This window comes from Topomyia yanbarensis, chromosome 2 (genome assembly GCF_030247195.1).
Source record: "Topomyia yanbarensis strain Yona2022 chromosome 2, ASM3024719v1, whole genome shotgun sequence".
Classification (NCBI taxonomy): domain Eukaryota; kingdom Metazoa; phylum Arthropoda; class Insecta; order Diptera; family Culicidae; genus Topomyia; species Topomyia yanbarensis.
In genome coordinates, this window is record NC_080671.1 from 333,617,010 (window position 1) to 333,641,273 (window position 24,264).

The window sequence follows — 24,264 nt, forward strand, 5'->3', positions numbered from 1 at the left end:
GCCCCTACCATTTGTATAGCGGCTGCCCCACTCCACCGCCCAAGCGTTGAAGTCACCCGCTATGACAAACGGCTTTCGTCCCACCATGTCAGACGAGAGCCTATCGATCATCTGGTTGAACTGTTCTATTGGCCACATAGGTGGGGCATAGCAGCTACAATAGAACACACCATTGATCTTGGCAATCGCGACACCCTCCGCAGAGGACTGTACTACCTCCTGGACCGGGAACCGACCCGTTGCACAGATTGCCGCCATTCCAGACCCGTCCGCCACCCAGTTGCCGTTGTCGGCAGGGACGTTGTACGGGTCGGATAGAAGGGCGACATCTGTCCCCGACTCCAATACCGACTGCCACAGTAACTGCTGAGCAGGTGCGCAGTGGTTAAGATTCAGCTGTGTGACGATTGCCATTACTTCCTCTTTTCCGCCTCCCCGAAGGGACATGCAGGTCCGCCCATAACATGGTTGCGGCCCTGCTTCTTGCTAGCGCAGATGAGACACTTGGGTGCCCTCTCGCATTTCAGCGCCTTGTGTCCCTCCTCGCCGCAGCGACGACACAACTTGCTCCTGTCTGGGCCCTTACAGTCGTATGACTTGTGGCCTGGCTCCAGACATTTAAAACATCGGTCCACTGAAGGCGGCTGGAGTATGCTAACTGGGCATACTGACCATCCGATCTTCAACTTCCCTTTGTCGGTTACTTTCTTGGCTTCCGCGGCCGGTAACTTGAAGTAAGCTACCTGCGTGCCAAGCAACCGCTCCCTGATACGTACAGAGTTCTGATCGATCTCGACGCCGCACTGCTGCTTAACGGCCGAGACGACGTCCTGTGCGTTTGTGATCTCGTCCAGTTGCTTACACTGGAGAGTCACTTCCGCTCCCAACGACCTCACCTGAGCGCCGTTTCCCAAGACCTCTTGGGCCAACCTCCTATACGTTGCTCCATTGGATTGTGATCCACGCTTCAGCACCAAGATCATTTCGCCATCTTTGGTGCGTCTGACGCTTCGCACATCCTGTCCTAAATTCGAGAGGCTTTCGGCCGCCCGCATCGATTTTAGGACATCCGCATAGCTGCCCCCGTTGGTTTTCACCAGCAGGGCCTCTCCTCTATCCCTCGCCTTCTTCTTAGCGGGTCGAGGTGCGTTGGACTTCCGCTCCCTGCTGACCACCTGCCATTCGCCATCTTGTACCGATGGCGCCGGCAGGCTGGTGCCAGGTCGCTCCGCAGTGCGCGCCCGATTGGCGGCATTCGCCTTTTTAGGCTGGGAAGTCGCCTTCTCGGGACGCCGCCCTGCGGGATCCTTCGCACCCGGATCCGCACCTCCCAAGCGACGTTTGGCCTTGTTGGTTGCCCGTCGTTTGGCATTGCTGCGCGTGCCTACATTAGGCCTAGGCCGCTTCGCAGTCTCCCCCTCCATTAAGCGTTTGGTGGCCGATAAGGCGAAATCTATCGCCTCCTGCGCCATCGTCGCCCCGCCGTGGAAGGAGAAGGCCTCGGTTTGGATACCGCGATCGGCCTTCTCTCTTTCCGTCAACCTCTTCATGTAGGCCACTTGTTCTTGTCTTGCGACTCGAACAGCCTGACGAAGCACCAGCAGGTTCTGTTTTAGTTCCTTGCTGATGTTACTCCTCCCGCTTGTGAATTCAATAATGCTATCCAGCTGCTTGACCACTTCCTGCATCGCAGGTAGTGGTCCGCCAAGCGTGCTGGTGGTATTATCTCCTACCACATCCATTTCACCTTCGGTGCCGTTATTTGCGGCCACCTTCGCTCCGTTGTCAGCCCCTGTTGGGGGAGACCTCGCCAGACCACCTTTGGCAAAGGGGTTCAGCGCCGTAAACACTTCCGCCTCCTTATCGCATACTTTTTTTTATTATTTGCTCAACTATTCTTCGAGAAAAAAAAATTTAAAATAGGTCACGATTCAATCAATTATAAATAAACCTCGTATTGAAAATAATTTTTGTGTTTTCACAAAACTAGTTCACGCAAAAAAAAGATGACATTATTCTCAAATGTTTAGTAGGTGGTTGTGTCTGAATATGATTAATATTTTTATGATTCTAATTCATAACTCGATGAAACATTGATTTGTATTAACTTTATTGACTAAAACAGTCAAGAATTGAACGACGTGCAAGGATTTTCGTAAATCCTCGTCGTGTTATCTTGATCTTTTAGTCTTGAGCTTACCGTTGGATTTTTTACACAGAGTCACATGTCTTATAGTTTTCTAAATTATTTCACGGACATGAATTGTGCTAACGTAATGTATTTTGCTCAGCGCAGTTTCATTTAATTCCGAACATTTCTCTGAATTTTAACAAAGGAATAACAGGGTTACAGGTCCTAGTAATATCTTTGTATCTAATGCTCGTGCCTATGAGACTGGTTGCTAGCAGTTGTACACAATAGCTCACATAGAAATTTCAAAACCAAAAAGCAGAGCGAATAATCCATGAATAATAGTCTGAGTTCCTTGTATTTTTTTACGTAAGTATAATAAAATTATGTGGAAAATTAATTACTTCATGAATTACATCATGAACAGTTTCACGAGCTCGACTGGTGAATCGTGTGTAGCATATTAGGAATTAAGAATCGGTTAAAAAATCAATGAATAATACACTGCGTTCCAGTGAAATTGATTAGGTGCAAAGATTAGGATCAGGCACATATTGGTAAATTTCAGGCACATATATCTTGAAAGTGGAAGTTTTTTTTAATTTGTGGACCATTTCACGCACACGAATGGTGAATTGAAACTTATATGCTCACAATCATAACCAGTTGACGAAGCAAGAATGGATTTTTGAATTATATAGCGAGTGTCGTGTAATGGTTTTCGAGAAAATATCAAGATTATTTTAATTTTGTAATCCAATTGACGACCACTAATACCAAATAATGATCAAGACGTGATAAATCATGAATCAGTTAACGTCGTATATTCGGTCCATAGACAATGTTCCTAGATTTGTGGATAAAGTTATGAACCAATAATTTTAGAGCTCGCGAATTGTCGGCGCGGGAAAAATGCATCGGCGGCGCGCCGCCGATCTACCGTTCGGCGTCGGCGTACGTTAAAAATTACCGGCGGCGGCGGCGTGGCGCGGCGGCGCACAGGTCTAATGAGAGCTGACTTGATGGCCAAATAGCAGCATGATTCGGACTTGTCAGAAGAAGGAAGGTGAACAGTATGCATCCTGCATGGTGAAGTAACGTTCTATCTGACACTGTTCCTGTCTGGTCATGGTTGTTTCAAACAGTACCTTCATCGGTTCGGACACGTGGTTTTATCTTTTTGTGCGGAGTGCATAAACCTCAAGGAAACGCCGGAGCATGTGGTCTTCGAATGTCCATGGTTCGAAACGACATGCAGGGAGATGCTTGAAACGAGAGGACTGGTACATGTTGTTTACAGAATGACAAGCAACGTAAACAAGTGGAACGCAGTCAGCGGAATGGTGACGCAGATCATAATCGCCTCACAGCAGAAATGTCGTGATGAAAAGTGAGGCAAAGGCCCTCAAGAGAGCAATCAACTACGGGAAACTCTCCGCAGGAGTAAGCTAGATTCACCACCGGGGACTAATCGCGTAGATTGCGATAGAGAACCCGGTATAGGTCGTCTAGCGACAGCGAACCGGACGCCACGCTCTTACCGGAATCGCCGGACCGATCACGGCACCGTACCCGTTGACCCGAGAGAAACAGCGAAACCCAAAGAAGAACCGGTACTGGAAGAATTTCGAGGGAACTCTCCATCGGCGCAAGCAAGGTTCACTGTCGGGCACTTGACACTGAGTAGACCGCGACGAGACATTACCAGTCGCGGGTCGTTGTGACACCAGCGTACCGGACGCCCTGTTCTACCGGAATCGCCGAACTGATCTTGTCACCTGGCTAGTTTGCTCGGTTTCGGGGAACTTCTCTCACTGGGGAATTATCTGTCGAAGTAAACTAGATTCATCGTCAAGGACTAGACCTAGTAGTTCGTAAACAAATCGAGAGTTCAACGAGCAAGTGGTGCCAAAGGATACAAGAAAGGAGTCAAATGCCTAAAAGAGTTGCAGTGCAAAATGGCACTGAATAGAGATCCGAGTTGTAGTGTTGAATGGCTCAAGGGAGCCGAAGAGCTCAGTAAAGTAGACAATCTCGAGTTTGCTACCCAGATTGTTCTCGTAGGGGAAGAGCGCTAATTCTCTACTTCTAGTATCAAGGAGGGGTGCTGCAATCCTACTGAAGCAACTAATTGCTAAGTAGTTCGATTACAGTGCACAGTGTTTTAAAACATTTTTAAACGTTTTCGTGATCAAAATTAATAGCGTGTAAACCGTTAACTTCAGAGGTATAGTTTGTTCGGAGAAGTTGTTGTTCTTATGATTACGCATCCACAAAAGTATACCGTACAGTAATTAATTCACCTATAAGTGGTATACGAAATTTATTTTCCGAACTAATTGAGATAGAGACTTTGTGTCTTCGACAAAGTTGTTGCAAATGTTACTACAAAAGAAATTAATGAAGACACCGTATATCTAGCTTTACTATTTTACGAGTTAGGGAACATATTATATGGAAGACCCCTTAAAATTTATTTTTTCATGATAACTTTTTTAGACATTGTCCTATCTTCTTAGAATATTCCACAAAGTTGTTTGCGGTATCTAAACACATATTTTTGACGAACATACTTAATTCCTATCTGTTGAATTTAAAAAGATATTCCAAATTTAACGATATTTTGGGGGTAACTTCGACCTTAAATAACTCGTTAAGGAGCAAAAAGGAACAAACTACATCATAACATACTGAAAGTACTAGCTTTTTACTTTTATATAGTCGCCCGATTGTTAGTCGACACGATTCTCCCCGAGTGTTATGTTCAAACAATAACCCATCGTAGTGGTTTAAAATGAAATATTCAAGCGCACTGCGATAAGTAGCTTCATCTTTTCATGGTAAATTGCATAAAACATATTCATCGATGTCCAAAAAAAAAGGAAAAGGAAACTTTGACTACCATCAAGATCAAAGTACGAAACGTAGCATATCGTGTGTTCGAGAAGTGTGTCACGTGAAATTTAAACAATCAGTGGATACTGGTAAGCTTGAAAAAATGATGGAAATCCCACCAGAAGGTTTGTTAATGTCTTTCGTGATATTTATAATGGAGCTTGATTAACGTCACCTGTTCACAATGTGGATCCTGTCGTGACTGAAGCTCGGGGATGGCTAAAAAGGTATAAAACGATTTTTAGAAGACGCCAAAGCTCTTCTAGCGGAAAAAAGAAAGATGACGGAGAAAGCGATTATTAAAAATAAATTTATTTATTTAATTTATAATGAAAATATCGACATTATTAAACACATCCAAAAATACACTTTGATTTTTGAAAGGCAAACCATATGCAATGCATGTTATAGGCGAACGTGTTCTATGCAATTTACCATGAAAAGATAAAGCTGCTTGTAGCAGTGCGCTTGAATATTTCTTTATACCACTGCGATGGCATATTGTATTGAACATAACACTCGTGGAGAATCGCGTCGACTAACAATCGGGTCACTATATGAAAGTAAAAAGCTAGTACTTTCAGTATTTTATGATGTTGTTTGCTCCTTTTTGCTTCTTAACGAATTATTTAAGGTGAAGTTACCCTAAAAAAATCGTAAAGCTTAGAATATCTTTTTTTAATTTATCAGATAGGAAATAACTATGTTCCGCAAAAATATGTGTTTCGATACCGCAAACAACTTTGTGGAAGATTCTAAGAAGATACGAGAATGTATAAAAAAGTTATCATGAAAAACCTATTTTAAGGGGGTCCTCCATATAATATCTTCCATAACTCGTAAAATATTAAAGCTAGATGTATAGTGTCTTCAGCAATTTCTTTTGTAGTAATATTTTCAACAACTTTGTCGAAGACACAAAGTCTCTATCTTAATTAATTCACAAAATAAATTTCGTATATCACTTATAGGTGAATTAATCATTGAACGGTATACTTCTGTGGATGCACAATCCTAAGAACAATAACTTCTCCGAACAAACTATACATCTAAAGTCAACGGTTTAGACGCTATTAATTTTGAGCACGAAAACGACGTTTTAAAACACTGTGCAGTGGTATGCACATAAAAATTCCCACCCCGAAATAATGCAGCTTCGTCAAAACGAGTCGGTGGTGCTTCCGCTAAGGTTTTATCCAAGACTTCAAGCGTAAAGCACCCTCATCCAACTAGAGTGCCAATCGGTACATTAGGATCGATAGCAGTAACATCCTAATTATGACATGCTGGCGGCAGAACACGGATGTGAATAAAAATTTCATCGAAATTTATTCACCTACCGACAGCCACGCCATTCCACTACCCTAGCAAGGATGGGTGACGCTTCCCCGAAACGACAAGTGCTGGCTTCCCCCGTCCCAATAAAACTTCGGTAGGTCTCCAAGTACGCTCGAAACTCGGCACCTTTGCCGGTGGAAGTAGGTTCAGTTGAACGCTCCTGACTAGCGCTGACCCGGCTCTGAACGCCCATGAAGACCGCATCAACCGTCGCATGCGACCTTACAGCTCGCAAGGGTAAGCATGGGATTATATAGAGGCGACTACTTGTTACAGGCGTAGATAGCGGCTTAGAATTGAGACCCAAAAAGCATAGAAGAAGCCAAAAACAACAGCAAAAATCGAACAGCTCAAACGGAGCAAGTGTGATGAACCCGTTCGTCAAAAGTGGGCTGGCGAGGTCGCTTATCCAGCAAGTCGAACAAGTGCAACGGCAAGTGCAACTGCAACAGCAGCAGTAGCGAGAGCCGCCCAGGCAGACCATACCGAGCATGAGCGATGACAAACCAATTTAACGCCAAGGAAAGCTAGGGTTTTAGGTGCGCACACCGAAACCAAGCATTACCCAAGAAGACCAGTAGTCTAGGTTACCTAAAGTGGCGAATTTGAGGCAAAAAATCGAAGAACTCTACGAATTCGTGAAAATCAAGAGGAATGTGCACATGTAAGAAACAACTCACTTGATGTTTTTTACGTTGATTAAATGTAATGTACTGAGGACGAAAGACAATTCGTTTCCGCAGAACAACACGCGAAAACATAAACGACGTCGTAACTAATACAGCTGCTTCACGGCAACAGTCGAAATGATAGTCGTCAACGATGCTCTTTATCGTGTATCTAATTCACGCAACACAAGCTACTTCTGCAGTAACATTGCAAAGATACTGCCCTATACTTATTGTACACCCGTACCTGTTTGACCCCATTCTATTCTATGTATTTCTATGGTTTTCTCAAGCTTGCGGATAGACTTATTCCTCGTTTCTAAGGCCTTTTCACTGAGGCATTAGAAACGAAGAATAAGTCTATCAGCAAGTTTCGAGAAAACCATTCAAGAAGATTTATCAGCGTTGCCAATATTAAAGATGTATTAAAAAAATTGCTGCTTACTTCGGACCCTATGATCTATGATCAAATAATGTTCCAGATTTCTAGATCTTCCGGGTGTTACCCGGATCTTGATTACTCGTGACAAATTAACAGCATACATGGGCCTTTCGCCGCACTTAAGCAGAGTGCTGGGAAGGTTTTCCAATTCCCAAATGGATTCTACCAAGGCTGTGACTAAAATAATAATTCAGCGGACTCTTCGCCACATTATGACGTAGTGCTGGAAAGGTTTACCGCGGCTCAGGCGGAACGATATACATCGGAAACAACTCAGCGGGCCCTTCGCCACACTCGAGAGGTTTTATTTGAGATGTTGTTTATCTATCTGATCTTATTTTAAAAATAGTTGCTAGGTTACACTGACCGTTTTACTTTTAATGCTACAAATAGTAGTAATATTATCAATATTCAAACTAAAATAAAATGAGTTAAACAAAAATGACCTCTGAGGTTTTTTCATAAAATATACTATCAATTGTGATTTTTCGAATGCAAAAAGAAGTAATCAATTTCACTTGCTTCATTTTAAGATTTTAAGATTTTTTTGCTAAAAATGCTCATAACTTTTGAACTAAATGAGCTATCTCAAATATGTCTATATAAATGATATTCGTCTCAATAAGCTCTAAAAGTTTTGTGAAGACGCTATTGACGGAAAAAAATATTTAAAAAGTTATAACGAAAAAACTGATTTTGTTAGGGATACCCTATCAAACAACATTTTAATAGCTGTAAAATTAAAACCATTAAAGTTACAAATATGATGTCCTCAGCAAAGTTGCTTGAAAAAGGTTGTACTACAATTTTGCGGAACACTTCATTGTTCTATCTCTTCTAATTTCGAAAATAATTTTCAGATCGTACAAACAATAAGGACCACCGTAATAGTACCCATCTTAAAATATGCCTCAATTGACACAGATTATTTGTTCCGAAGACATGAAATCTCTAGAACCAGTAGTTTAGTCACAAATGTTTTTGTCATCCTAAATTCTGGATTCGGACCACTGTGCACTGTTGAAAATTCGGTGGAGTCCGGTAACAGCGCTCTGGCGACCATAGATGGTTCTTCTGAAGGGAACTCGCAGAAGAGAGTTATTACGTAGAGCTCGAAAACGGGCTTGACGATCCAGAGGTCCGAGAATTGTAGGGCAATCCACAATGCCTAGAGTGTCGAGCTGTATTAACTGACAGTGGTTTTCCTAGCTCGGCAGCTGGAATCTGTTTTGCCAAGGGAGATGTAAGAGTGCAAAGCGTATGAACCGACGTTGGACGGCCTCGATTCTGTCAACGCCGTTCTGGTAGTACGGATTCCAAATAGCAGAACAATATTCTAGTGTCGAGCGAACCAATGCGCAATAGAGTGATTTTAAACAGTATACGTCTCTAAAGTCTTTCGCTATTTGGAAGATGAACACAAGCTGTCTTTATGCCTTATCCACGATGTATAAAGTATGTGGTTTGAACGTTAGTGATGAATCAATGATGACTTCGAGATGCTTGTCGTCAGATGTAACCTGGAGAGATAGCAGATATCAATCAGGTTGAGGAGGGCAGACAGACAGAAGTGATACGCTTATTTCCAACCGCAGCCAACAATCTTATGTCGACCGGTAAGATCAAAATCGGATGGTCAGTGTACTCGTTACAATTGGTCCCTAGAGCACTGAACAAACAAACGGAGAGGTGTTTCAGGTGTCTGGGTTTCGGCCATCAGGCAAGAAACTGTAGAGGCTCGGACAGATCTGTGCAGAAAATGTGGGGATAAGGGACACTTTGCTAGAGGCTGCAAAAAGGAACCGAAGTGCTTGCTCTGCACAAATGATGGCGGAAACGACCACATGACGGGAGGCTTAATGTGCCCAGAGTACAAAAGGGCGATGGCTGTCCAAGAGGTGGTGGAGAACACGCACGAAGGTTCCGTGATCGCCAGTATTAATGGTGTAATCGTCTGTAGCAGTTATGCCCCCCAAGATAGACACCAGAGCAGTACAATCGGATGAAGGACGCACTCACCGACTCGTTAGTAGGACGAACGCCGATTGTTTTAGGACGAGATTTTAAGGCTTGGGCCGTGGAGTAGGATAACAGGCTAACCAACACAAGAGGTTACAGCTTATTGGAAGCCCTCGCGAAATTGTATGTAGGACTGTGCAATTCCGCCTAGCGCTTTCCGTAAAGACGACCGGGAATCCATCATCGACGTATCATTCTAGGGCCGCTTTCAAACGCGAGATTGTGCTTAGTAAGTCCACCTGCTAAAAGGAGCTGTGCAGAGACGTAGACGTTAACACCTGGGGCAACGCTTACCGGGTCGTAAGGGCTTAAAGGTCTAACGACACCAGCTGAAAAGTGTACTGACAAATTGAAAATTATCGTGGAGGGTCTTTTCCCGAAGCACGACCCAACCGTAATGCCACCTACACCATACGTCGATGCAGACGATGGAAATGGTGGTGAAAATTACGTCTCCAACAACGAGCTTCTTAGAGTGATGAAAGGGCTGAAAGCGAAGAAAGCTCCCGGTCCGGACGGTATCCCCAACGTGGCACTGAAGACCGCGATCCTACCGTTTCCGGACATGTTCAGAGGCGTTCTACAGAAACGCCTGGACGATGGCTACTTCCCGGACAGATGGAAGATCCAGAAGCTGGTGTTGCTGCCAAAACCAGGGGAAATCGCCAGGAGATCCAGCATCGTATCGGTCTTTATGTCTATTGAATACCCTTGGTAAACAGCTGGAAAGGGTCATCCCCAACAGGCTGAGGAACTACGCTGAAAGTGAGAACGGACTATTGCAACGACAGTTCGAATACCGGAAACGGTTATCGACGGTGAACACCATCCGCACAGTCATGGCGAGCGCGGAGAAAGCGTTGAAGCAAAAGAGAAGGGGTAATCGCTATTGTGCCGTGGTTTCGATCGATGTAAAGATCGTGTTCAACAGCGCCCACTGGGTGGCTATCACCGTAGCGCAGCACAGAACGCAGGCCCGGAAAATTTATGCAAGGTTCTGAAAAGTTACTGGTCTACGAGACGAACAAGTGACAGAGATTGATTAATGTCACGGCTTGAGTACCCCAGGCTGATTTACAATGAAGTCTTAACAGCACCCAGGGGAGTCAAGATCATCGGTTTTGAAGATTATTTGGTCCTGACGATAACAGGTGAGACCCTTGAGGAGGTGGAGATGTTGACGGCAGAGACAATAGACATCGTGGAAACCTGGATGGCTGACGCCAAGTTGCAGCTGGCTTACCACAAAACGGAGGTGGTCAGCAACCGTAAAAAACAGCGTTTCGTGATCGGCGTCGAGGGACACTCAATTCCATTGATGCGTACGCTGAACCACCTGGGTGTGATGATCGACGATTGGTTAAATTACAATAGCCATGTCGACTATGCATGTAAGAAAGCTGCGAGGTTAACTAACGTATTGGCAAAGGTCATGACGAACAACGGAGGAACAATATGCAGCACGAGACGTCTTCTAGTCAGTGCCTCGTCCTCAATACCGAGGCATGGCGTACCGACCTGGGCTGCTGCGCAAGACTCAAAGCTAAACCGAAAGAAATTAACAAGAGCAGTCCGCCTAATGGCTGTTCATGTCGTGAGTGCGTGCAGAACCGGAAGTTTTTGTCCGTGTACGGATGATTCCGGAAATACCTGCAACGGTTTGTACATGTTTCGTCAACCTTTTGCCCGGAGTCTGTAAACGTGTATGAGACAGTAAAATGTGTGGTCTTCGAATGCCAGAGGTCCGAAGAAGTTCGAAGGGATATGTCTAGAGCGACAGTTTACAATATCGTCGAAGAGATGTGCCACGCCGAGTATATCCGGGACGCGGTCAACAGAGTGGATACGAGTATACTGTCCGCAGGGCCGGTGGAACACTTTTTTCCCGAGTGGGTAGTAAGATTCGGAATGATTTCTACCCGTACTGACGAAAGTTCGCACATAGCGTGTGTAAGTGAGAATGAAAATTCCCTGATAATAGCTGAAAGCAATTTGAAAACACCCTTTGATGACGGGCTGGATGGCTCAGCGAAAATGTGTTTGTTGAATACTGGTAATGCATGGAGCATTTGTAGAGCTAATTCCCAATTATGCCTATCTTATAAATTTCCATTCCGCTTCTTGGTAGGTACTGAAGCCCGCATGATGATGTGGACTAATGGAAAGGTAACTCCGTCGACCAACATCATTTCAGGCATATTGGGCTTTGAATGCCAATGGCAAAAATAATCCTTCTCAATACAAACAATACCCATTTAATACAACCGGCCCCTGGATGGTCTACTTCCGGACCAAAAGCAAGCCATTTAGCATCATCGATATATCGTATGAAGTGACTAAACAACACTCGGGCGTGTACGTATTTTGTCTACGTACCTGCCCGGGAAGTAGAGATTGATGGTGTAGTCTCCGAGAGTGGCCTTAATTGCGGAATATGACGTTGGCTCCATCCAGAACCCATCGCTTCCGTCAGTGAAATGCCATTGCGTTCGGTCTTTCGCCAGATCTGTTCTTCCAAACTTTGATTTTTTAACGAATCTGGTCTACCTGTTCGTCTTTTTGAGCCGCTGGACATTAACTGCCGTTGTTACAAACAATGCAGCCATAGAGTTACCCATTGTAGAAACAAGGCACGGTGTGGAAGATGCGGAGAGAATTATGAAAAATTTTACTTCTGTGGAGAGACTCCGCATTAACTGTCGACATATCACACATATAAATTATACGGGAAAACTGAAGCATTCTTTTAAAGAACGCTCCGAGAAGAAATATTTAAAAGGGCTACGCCACCGGCCGCGGCGAGATTCTGATAATCACATTGAGGGAACATGTTCCAATGTGCCTGTAGATTTTCGAAAGAGGAGAATCATTTCCTTTCCTAAACTTCCTCATAAAGGCCTGAGAAAGTCCCTTGACGAGAGCTGTTACAAAATCGACGTAAGTGCGTCCGTCCTATTATTTTCCTTGGTTTTACACAATGCATTTACATTATGTAAAACCTTGTAAACTTCCTACGTAGATCTTCCACAATTTAGCATTATTCACCAGTGCCGAAAATACACTATGTAGGAGCGTTTTGGGGATCAACACGTGCTATTATTTCAATCGGATTAGCCTATTGGTATTGAAGTTGTCGCTTTTCAAGTCCGAATCAAAGGCAGAAACTTATTGATATTGCTTTCAAATAGATCGCACCTCAGCTGGTTCTAGAAGACTTCAACTCCCACGATATACTACGTTTTAACAGGCTTGATTCTCTACACTGCGATTAAAGGTCAGACGAAGCGAGTACCCAGCGCAAACAACCGTGGACGGTCTACCACTTCGTGGTGAGCAGGCAGACTTTCTGAACGTCGGATCCCCCGAATTTTTCCGAATATACGCGACATTGGAACCACAAAAGCTAAAGCTAAAGCTAAAAACGCGGTTGTTGGCACCGGTTCGTCGACAGATTAATTAAAAAAAAACAATCACTGTTTGCTATATTCCGGTCGTCAGTAGAGCTGATAGTTTTTTTTTGATTTTTTAGTGTTTTACACTCGCGATTATTTTTATTCTCGTTTTGTCTGTATATCGTTTTATTCGGTAGTACGTGTGCATTGAAATTTCGTGACTTCAAGCACGATTATATCTACCGGTGTGATTCGTGAAAGTGATTGTTTTTGGTTGTGATTTCTGTTTTCACTGGACATTATCACTGCACAGACGTTACGCTCAATTTTTTCGCCAAAAGCGACATCTGCTGGTGGGTAGTTGAGTTGTCGCACGTTGCGTGCAAGTTCGCTTCCATTGACGCACGTTACCCGTTAGCGTTTTCCTGCGCATATTGCATACCCGCTAGGCGTTATTTCTACATCAACAGCATGGCTTGTAAGAACTGCTCGAAAATGGTTAATGATTCTGATCGAATCACATGTCGTGGATACTGCGGAAATTCGTTCCACATGATATGCGTCAAGATGGATTACGATGTTCGTGACGTCCTGGGAACCCACCCACGGAATCTATTCTGGATGTGCGACGGCTGTGCTGACTTATTCTCGAATGATAATTTCCGTAGAATGGCTTCGCGTTGTTGCGACATAGTGCCTGACAACAATTCTCTGAAATCTATAAAGAACGACATAGCTGATTTGAAAGATGTCGTCAAAGCTCTCTCGGTTAAAGTTGACTCAAAACCGCTATCCCCAACTATAACGCCTTGGAATCGAATTGCTGAATATAATCCAGTTTCAAACACGCCTAAGCGCAAACGGGAAGATGATTCGCTCAAAACAAAAATTCCAAATATTCGTGGATCCAAAGCTGCGTTTGAAACAATAAAAACAATTTCACTACCTGAGGAGCTGTTATGGGTTTACTTGTCAGCATTCGATCCCAGCACGACGGATGATGAAGTTTCTACCCTTGTGAAAGATTGTCTGGGGGAGAATCTGCAACCGAGAATAGTTCGTCTAGTTCCTAAGGACAAGGATCTCTCAACTTTGAGCTTCATTACTTTCAAAGTTGGCGTTAGCAAATCATACAGGGATAAGGCTCTGTACAAAGACTCTTGGCCGGAGAACATCTACTTTCGTGAATTTGTGACCAATTCAAAAATCCAACGACCTATCATCAGGATTGCGGCGGAGAAGAATCCATCTGGTGGTGGACAATAGCGCCAAGCTGTTCCGGATAAACTCATCTGTCCAACTTCTTGTATCCCGGCGAGCGATTTAGGTTTACCTGGCGAATCGGCGACTTCTTCTGTGTCAGGTAAAGCCAAGAAGGGTATATGTCCTTCCGAAGCAATACAAGATGCTGCACGCCCTCAATGTAAATTTCACTTACAGTCTGCTGATGAACACAACTCTACCGCCGCTGTGAATCTTCAATGTCAAAAACAAAATTTGGATCCCATCGTAACGAGCACGTCTCTTCATGGCACATTCGGCTCTACAACGATCACAGAAGGAATAAGCACTCTATGCTATGCTGGTATGACTCATCGCACCCTGGGACGCACTGCAGCTAGCACTATGGAAGCCCTAGATCCCCCTGCCACAGTCGAGCCATTGCAGCCAGCGTTCACCAGTCGTCCCGGTCCTGTGTGCAGGAGTGGTGAAGGGGTCTTCCAAATCGATACTAACGGCAATCAAACGCGGCATTCAAACCTACAAATATATTACCAGAATGCCGGTGGTATGAATTCAGTAATCGAAGATTATTTGGTAGCAAGTTCGGATGAATGCTTCGACATAATCGCCCTCACAGAGACGTGGCTTAGCGATAGCACTCTGTCAGTGCAAGCATTTGGTGCCAACTACGATGTTTTCCGAACTGATCGCAGCTCACGTAACAGTCTCAAGGCTACCGGCGGCGGGGTACTTGTGGCTATCCATCGTCGATTGAAAGCGCAACTGATTGACGATACTTTGGGGGTCTGTGTCGAGCAGGTGTGGGTGCGAATCAAATTGGCTGGCTACGCACTTTTTCTTTGCGTGGTTTATCTTCCACCGGACCGCACTCGCGATTCGACATTGATTGATTCACATACTGAGTCACTGGAACGGATTTCCGCTCAAGCAAGCCCGGTTGATGAGATCCTGATTGTTGGTGATTTCAATTTCTCCGGATTAAAATGGCGCTCTGCTTCTGACGGATTTATGTTCGCTGATCCCGAACTGTCATCTTTTCATGCTGGTATCACCAGTTTGCTTGACTGCTACAGTATAAATCTGCTGCGCCAAACGAATAATGTGGTGAACGAGAACAACAGAATCCTTGATCTCTGTTTTTCGAGCAAATCTGACTACGCGCCAAAAGTTACCGCAGCACCGTTCCCCCTGGTAAAGACTGTTGGACACCACCCTCCCCTGCATATATTGCTTGAAGCGATTCGAGTGAAGCATGACTGCAATGCTTCTGACACCGTCAGCTATAATTTTAGAAAAGCCAACTATAATAGCATTATTGACTTCCTGTCGAATATCCACTGGACTGAAATTCTCGACAATGATGATGTCAACGTTGCAGTGCAGACCTTCTCCAATGTTATGAGCTATGCTATCGATCGCTATGTACCCAAAAGAAGTGGCCTTCAATCTAAGCACCCAGCGTGGCAGACTGCCGAGCTGAGACGGTTAAAAGCGACTAAAAGAGCCGCTCTGAAGAAGTACTCCAAGTTTGGGGGCTACGTGCTGCGACAACACTACGTTCATGTTAACCAAGTCTATAAAAAGACATCGAAGCGTTGCCATGCCGATTACTTGCGAAACGTGCAACGTAAGTTGAAGTCCGAACCTAAAACATTCTGGAAGCATGTAAACGAGCAAAGAAAGGAATCCGGGTTGCCTTCAACGATGAGCTATGGAGGACGTATGAGCTCTAGTTTACAGGAGATCTGCCAACTATTCTCTGAAAAGTTCGCGAGTGTTTTCTCCAACGAGAAACTGACATCGACCCAGGCTTCACGCGCGGCTCTCAATGTACCTCAATCATACCAGTCTTTGAACTCTATCAATATCGACAATAATATGGTACAACTGGCGATTAGCAAAATGAAGGCTTCAACCTCGGCAGGCCCAGATGGTATACCAACTATTATTCTAAAAAAATGCTCTGCCGGTCTAATTGAACCTCTTTGTCATCTGTTTCAATTGTCGCTATCAACCGGAGTATTTCCCGAACTCTGGAAATCCTCCTTCATGTTTCCAGTTCACAAAAAAGGTGATAAAAAGGTAGTTGACAATTACCGTGGTATTACAACGTTAAGCGCAGTTCCTAAGCTGTTTGAAATGGCTGTGTTGGAACCCATCTCCAGCCACTGCAAACAGTATATCTCCGAGACTCAGCATGGATTTATGCCGAAACGTTCAACATCTACGAATCTTCTGTCGTTCACAACATATGTTACAGATGCTATGTCGGACGGCCTTCAAACTGACGTTATCTACACGGATCTTTCCGCTGCTTTTGACAAGATAAATCACGCTATTGCAGTGGCAAAATTGGATAGACTTGGCTTTGGTACTAATATTCTCCGTTGGATGCAATCGTATCTCAGTGATCGTCGTCTAGCAGTCAAGATAGGTGATTGTGTATCCGAAGAGTTCTTTGCTTCATCTGGTATTCCGCAAGGCAGCCATCTCGGTCCACTGATTTTTCTTCTGTATTTCAACGACGTTAACTTTTGTTTAGAAGGACCACGGTTGTCTTTCGCCGACGACCTCAAGTTATACCATAGAATACGGAATACTGATGATGCAGCTTTCCTTCAACGCCAACTGGAAACCTTTGCGGAATGGTGCGAGATCAACCGAATGACCCTAAACCCCAAGAAATGTACGGTCATTACGTTCTCGAGGAAAAAAACGCCAATTCGATTCAATTACTGTCTAGCTGAATCCACAATTGACAGAGCGAATTGCGTCAAAGATCTTGGAGTTTTTCTCGATGAACAACTGACGTTTAAACAGCATATCAGCTATATTGTCGCAAAGGCATCACGCTGTTTGGGGTTCATAATGAGAATATCTAAGCACTTTTCAGATATTTACTGCTTGAAATCTCTCTACTGCTCACTCGTTCGATCAACTCTGGAATATTGTTCAGTTGTGTGGAACCCTCATTATCTCAACGGTGTCCATCGAATTGAGGCAGTACAGCGCAGATTTGTTCGGTTTGCCCTTCGTCGATTGCCTTGGAGCAACCCTCACCAGCTGCCAAGTTATGAAAGCCGGGGTTTGCTTATTGGACTCGATACATTGCAAGTGCGACGGGATCTATTCCGTGCTATGACGATTTCGGATATTTTGCAAGATCGAATTGACTGCCCCGAGCTTCTCAGTGCGATAAATTTGAACGTTCGCCCTCGCGCCCTTCGCAATAATTTATTCCTCCGATTACCTCTTCGCCGGAATAACTATGGAGTAAACGGTGCCATCATTGGTTTGCAGCGGACCTTCAACAGAGTGTCATCCGAGTTCGATCTTCACATTCCACGTAGCAGATTACATGTTGACTTTTTAAATAGATTAAGAAATTATCATTAGGACCATACTGTGTCTGTTGATATTAATTAAATATAAATAAATAAATAAATAAATATTTCGTCTGGTGGCTAGGCCCTACGTTGTGTACTCGATTGAACTTTTGATCGGAATACACGGAACCAAGAATCCTTTTTCGCCGACAACAGCATTCCATGTAGATCCACATTCAAATCGAGGCGATACTTTGTATCGGTTCTGATCTAGGCCAAGACCCAGACCGGAATTCGGGACAGACCATGGATCCGGACCAATCCATGGATCCGAACTAATTCAGTTTAGATCAGGACTAGTTCCAGAACTCCGACCACCTCCTGGATCCGGACCAGTTCCCGGATCCAGACCAGTTCCCGGATCCGGCCCAGTTCCTGGATTTAGCCCATCCCATTTTCCCTTACCTAGTCCAGACCTGAACCAGTCCTAGACTTGGTGCTTAGATCCAGACAAGCTCATGACAACTATAGGATCTTGGCTTAGTGATCAGTTATGAGATCCAATTCCCACAATGTTCCAACAGTCCTCATGAGGCCTAAAACAACAAGTTCTCAATGAAGTGATCAGACGATATACTTCAAAATCATTATTATTGAATATTTAACCCTCCGGAAGTCGCGCTTATGGCCCACTGAACGAACAGCCACTAAGACGGTTTCGCTAGATTTCCAGAGCAGCGTGCACTCAGTGCAGTAGCGCGACTGCCGGAAGGTTAATTAAATTAGTCAGTATTAAGCAGTTTTCTCATTCCAATTAAATTTGGTTTGGGAGGGGTTTTAACCCCCAAAACCCCCTGGATACGCCACTGAACGTAATGATTGTCTTTAAACACACAAATTTATCTAACAGCAAAGATGTTCACTTTAAGCATTGTAGTGGGTATATCGGCGTAATGTTTATCAGATGATGAGAGCTATGCATAGCTTCTATACTAATTATTATGACAGTAGCAGTGAGGGCGATCATAAAAGAGGCTATGTTGCAAACATTCTCCCTAAAAAAACTTATGGTTTTATTTTGCCTATCAACGATCATGCCCACATCGTTTCAGTTCCAAGGATGCTCTCCGTTTGATGAAGCATGGAAAGCACTTCTTGTTTTTTTTCTGGGGAAATGGGAAGTTCCTGAGTGCTTTGTTTGAACAATCGTACCAGACTACCAGATACAAATTTTAGTTTGAGTTCTTTCACATTGCTCCATTCCGGGTAATGAGAAAGGCAACACTTAGATTAGAATGGTAATGAGAAGGTGGACACTTAGGCATTAGAAGGTGATATTTACGAGCGATCGTGTAGCTTCAACGAGTTTTTCAGTATTTCTTGTCAGAGGACGCTCGAAACTGGCAAATTTCTTAAGGAAGTATAGGAATCCCAAAGGTATTAACAAGCTTTGGTTTAAAGGGGATGGATGGATCCTTCGGGTGATATCTCCGGCCATGTCCAATCATTGTACGTTACATGTGCATCACCGGCATATTGGGGTCGTAGAGTGCGCTGGTGATGGCTATCGCAACATTAAACATGTTGTCTAGTCGTAGGCCTAGGTTACTGGCGCCAGATCTCCGTTAAACCAATTTCTTCTGCTTCGTTCCAGTCCAGTGACTATCCCTCATATACATATTTTTAAATACATTTGATATCCAAATTTGGTTATCTCTTCTCTTAACATGCTAACAGCTACCTGGAAATATGATCCCAAGAGTTTTCTACTCTACTTTTCTATCCAAGAAGGCCAGTCGGGATCCTGTTTAGCATGTTCTGACAGTGATCTTGTATATCTAGTCTTTAAAAATATTACTACATGCTTTAGTCTAAATAAAATGACATTAATATTATTTGTATATCGATCTGAACTACTTGTTTGCATTCCCCTTAACATAGATATAAAAAATAATTTCAAATTGCAAGCAAACCCTAATTATTATCCCACATTTTCAAGAAATTTATATTGTAAAATAAAGAAATTTGTATCTGAATAAAAAAAAGTGAAATTGTTGTACATCCAGAATTTCAGACGCATGAATTTTGCGTGCGAGACACATTCGTGGTTAATCTCAGGTTTATTCCAAACGTTCGAGTGGGTAATTCCCCCTTCGGTAATTTTCCATACTACCCACGTGTTCCGCTGGCCCTGCTCTCCGAGCTGCAGAGAAAGTAATGATGGGCCCAACAAAGTATTTCCATCGGCTGAAAAGCCGTGGTGAAGCCACAAATCGGGACTCGGGAGAAATTCTGCCGTCAGGGAACTCTCAGTGGGTGTAGATTGGGTCCACCGCCAGGGACCAATTGAGTAGTGCGCGACGCACTAGACCAAAAAAACAGGAAAAAAAATATTTTCTGCTCTTCTTTGTATTATTTTGTGATTATAATTCATGGGAAGTTTATACAATTGATGATGAGCACTTTTTCCATAAAAAAAATCCACCTAACAGCGTAAAATTTCTAACTATTGGGTCCCCTCTTGTAAGCTTGTACTACCCGCTTGTGATCGTTCACATTACACAGAAAACCATCTTGGCCTCTTTTATCCTTCCTTTCGAAGGGCAAACGCTCTTTGTACCTTCTCGAAACGCGGCTTGCCGTAATCTAATTCCCAACTTCTTACTAATGTCTCGATGGAAGTGAAACGGATGTTATAGATATGTGCGCAAAATATGTTGATGCCTCTGCTGTTCTTTCGTCTCCATTTACGAAAAGGTTTCACAATTAAAACTTTAACAATGTAAACAATACACATTGGGCTAATTCCACCCAAAATATCAATAGAAATTACCGAATGGAAAAAAGTATCCGCAATTTGAAAGTGATGCAATTTGATTCCGTACACCCTTTATATTTGGTTTATGACATTAGGGGTGCAATGAACACAAGGTGCAAATCTCCGTATAGTATGGGGAACATATGATCTGACCCATTATGCTCTCGCCCCTGAAGTCTGATTGTTTAGAAATAATAAGATCGAGCAAAATTTTCGCAATAGTCTCGCTTTGTTGAAGCAAAGGTAAAAAACTCAAACGATTTCAAGGGTATAATTTGTCGTTAATTAGAAAACACAAAGCACTTACATTAATTTCCCTAACTTATGTCTGAGGTAGGTGGCGCCCAAGGGTATTGGTATAGCACGTTTTTAAATACAATATAGAAAAAAAACTGATGATGATCACAAGCCACTAACAGCTTCCATCCACACGGATCAGCACTAGCCGTCGCGCATTTCACAATGGAAGTATAACTCTTCTCAATTAGTCACTTCGATTGCCGCCGCTACCTCCACATCATCGGTGGACACCGTTTAGTTACACTTTATTTATGACCACCACAGCTGCACTCGCGGAGAGCCCCCGTGGTTCCCCCTGGTGGTTGTTTTGAACGCGATCGCTAATTGCCATGTCGAAGGTTTCAATTAATGGATTCTTTTTTTTTCGATCATTTCAATCCACAGAAATCCCAGATACTAAACGATGGATCGTTCAAGTTTGGCACCAAGACGAGTTTTTCCTGCAGTGGAAGGGCCGCCGGGTACTACGCCGACGTGGAAACTGGGTGCCAAGTAAGTATTGGTCGATGGGTTGGGTGTTTTCCCTGTCAGAAGGCTGCCCTTGGCAATTATACTGTAACATCGGAGTTGGAACATTTTATCGCGCAGAAAAACAGATTATATGGAGAGGAAGTTACTTTTTAAAAGGTGTTGCCTAACAATTAATGCATAAGCTGAATTAAAGTTCCAAGGAAGGTGGAAGTTAACAGTGAAAATGTATTTCTTACAGTCTCCATATAAAAGATACTTTGATTAGGGTTGGGGTATTCGAACATTATTCCAATACAATTAACATGCCTTTCACATTTCACACAGATATACCACATGTGCGATGGACTGGGTCGCCAGTTTAGCTATTCCTGTCCCAATACAACACTTTTCCAGCAGCGGATGCTGATTTGTGATCACTGGTACATGGTCAACTGTTCCAAAGCGGAAAGCAATTACGCGGCTAACCTGTTGATCGGTATGATATCGCAATCTTTTGATACAGACATCTTTCACACAAATTATTTCATCCATTTAGGACAACGAGACAAACCATTCGTAGCGGAGGATGAAAACGAGATCAGAACTCCCAGACCAGACCTTCTCGATCGTCCATATTCTGCGAGTTTTGCCGGGGAACCCATTATGTACAATTTCATCAAGGTTAAATGTTTAAAATAAACTGTCTTTATCCTTCCTCATTCGTTGATCTATTTCAGACAATCACCCAGGCACCACAAAACGCCATAATGTTTGACAAAAAGATTGCCACAAAGGCTCCCTCCAGCAAGGGGAGACCTTCGGAGATCTTTGAAGAAAGTGCCAGCAACCATGGACTGCCAATTCATTGGAGTACTCGCTATGCCAAAGAGGATTCGGAGCAGGAGAAAGTGGATCAACAACAAGCTTTGGATGCTCCGGGTTCGACAGCAATTCCGGTAAGCTCTGAAGAGGAGAAGCTTCAAAACAGTAAGATTAACGGTCGGAGGGATGTCACGGAAGACGAATCGAAGGATGAAAGCAGAAATACTGCACGGTTTGCATCTAGCGAGAATCGTACCAGCAAAGTTGTTGATCCCAGTGCAAGTGGATTTAATTCGAACAGAGTAAACGTGAAGGTTCCGTCTATCAGATACGAACCACCCTTCACACCAGAAGAGCAACCGAAAAAAGAAACAGATAGTAAGGAAGCACTAGGAGCAGATTTCAAACCATTCGAATCAATTTTAAATTTTAATAAGAAAGGCAATCGAAAAGATTACGATTTTTCAAATTTGTTCACCAGAAATGACAGCATAAGGAATACAGTACCGACAACACCATCTACGGTGGTAACCACGAGGCCAACTTTACGTCCCACATTTAGTACGACAAGATTCAGTACTGTGGCACCAGTTACGTCTAGATTTACGACAACTTCTCGTCAAACCAGTTTTGTCACTGACTCGACCACCACCACCACAACCACACAAAGACCAGTTTCGGTAGTTATACCTAATCTACAACCGCCGAAAACTAACCCCGCGCAGTTCCTGCCAAGAGCCGGTTCCGGTTTGCAGCCATTGGTAATTACTACAACTACTCCCAGTTCTCCATCCAGTGAAGCTCCAACATCAACAGCCAACCCCCGCATCCTCTCCGATCCACGAGAATCGAATCGTCCACGGACAACCATCCTGTTCAACGCACCAGCAGCAACGGCTGGTTTGTTTGAGAATCGTTTTGCTCTCCAAAGACCACCAGTAGTTCAAGCAACCGTACCAGTTCCATCGTCCGTAATCCTTCCGCCGTTTCCAAATCTCGCCAACTACGACAACATCAAAACTCAATACGTCAATCAAGCGATTTTCACTCGCCAACCAATCACCAACGAACCATCAGCCGGCCCCATCAATAGCGGAATCGACAAGCTGCGAGAAGAACCAGTGATTCAGATCCGCCAGGACAACATCCCTCGACCGTTCAGCATCCCAACCCCGTCAAACGAAATCCTACCACCAAGGAAAGACTACGTCTACTACGACGATGCCACCACTCAAGGACCTCCCATCTACTATCAGTGGAAGTGGTCGATCCCGTCCTTCGGTCTGGACCCTCCCCTAGATGCCCCACTGACCGACGAAGAGAAACTACTATCCCAATTAAACCCAGCATCTCCAGAGTATTCTTCCGACTCAAATCGCGAACACAATCAAACCGCGCGCTCTATTTCATCAGAAACTGGTAACCTCGGTGAAAATCAACCCACCTCCATCGCCCAGACCAACAAGCACAGGATTCAACCACCAACACACAACTATCTGGAACTTCGAAAAAGCCTCGCCATTCCTGATTTTACTTTCCCGCTGGAAAGCGAATCTGGACCTCGGGGTACCTACGAACACGACGGAGCGGTAAACTCGTTCCAAATAAGAATCCCATCCTACGCCCGAAGCAACGACAGCAGAACGGCGTGGTATGGAGAAAACGCCAAGTGCCCTCACTGCCACCCGGCTTTCCTGAGGCCTGGCAGTTGCGAACCGTGTGTTAAAATACGACGATAGGTAGCGTCCCTTACTTTGCTTGACCTTCCCTCTAGCCTTCCACGCCCATTACGCTACCATTGTCCGTTAGCTAGCTAAGGTGCTGCTCCACTTAGTCTACCGTCCTTGTTTGCAGGCGCAATCCTATCTAGTTCCATTTTAGTCCCTCCAGTAAATGCATTCGATGGTTAGAGTTAAGATTTAATGCACTAATCCCTGAACCATGCGTAGATCATTCTGCAGATCACGGTTTCGTCTTTAATTTATTTCCCTCTCCTTGTTAATTCAAATCAATCCGTCCCGCTCAAATAATAGCTAAGCCAACAGAATACAGCTAACTGAGACCGTGCAACTATCTCCAGAATGATCTGTCCGTCCAGTAAAGCATGGTACGCGTTTTAATGAGTACAGAGATTACGACAAATTGTAAATACACCCAAAACATGTCAGTGAGTATTTTGCTGAAAAATAAAAATAAAACCAATGTAAGAAAAAATAGTCACCTTTCCGAATGAGTTTTATTTAGCTGTGATAAATGAATATCCCTGGAGTCCAGGATTTGGCGAAATCACCCGCAGACGAATCCGCCGTCGGATAGATGAAGATGCGATGTATCTTGTCGAGTTTGATGTCCTCCAGTAGAGCGGTCCTACGAGTTCTTGACAAACACACGACACGTTGCTCGCCGTTCACGTAAATC

The 24,264-nt window shown here is 43.9% G+C and overlaps 2 protein-coding genes across 3 annotated transcripts in view; one reads left to right on the forward strand and one right to left on the reverse strand.

Annotated features, from left to right (window-relative positions):
• Positions 1 to 24,062, forward strand: part of LOC131683956 (mucin-2) — a 286,481-nt gene extending 262,419 nt beyond the window's left edge. Inside the window, exons 3-6 of the mRNA XM_058966378.1 lie at positions 20,959 to 21,066; positions 21,370 to 21,520; positions 21,581 to 21,705; positions 21,762 to 24,062. Of these exons, the coding sequence (XP_058822361.1) occupies positions 20,959 to 21,066; positions 21,370 to 21,520; positions 21,581 to 21,705; positions 21,762 to 23,585 (2,208 nt within the window). The 3' untranslated portion in view covers positions 23,586 to 24,062. The remainder of the gene's footprint in view (positions 1 to 20,958; positions 21,067 to 21,369; positions 21,521 to 21,580; positions 21,706 to 21,761) is intronic.
• LOC131683955 (uncharacterized) overlaps positions 1 to 24,264 on the reverse strand; it is a 378,198-nt gene that overhangs the window by 343,181 nt on the left and 10,753 nt on the right. For both annotated transcript variants that reach the window (XM_058966377.1, XM_058966375.1), the window contains one exon: positions 24,068 to 24,263. In XM_058966377.1, the coding sequence (XP_058822360.1) occupies positions 24,087 to 24,263 (177 nt within the window). In that variant the 3' untranslated portion in view covers positions 24,068 to 24,086. The remainder of the gene's footprint in view (positions 1 to 24,067; position 24,264) is intronic.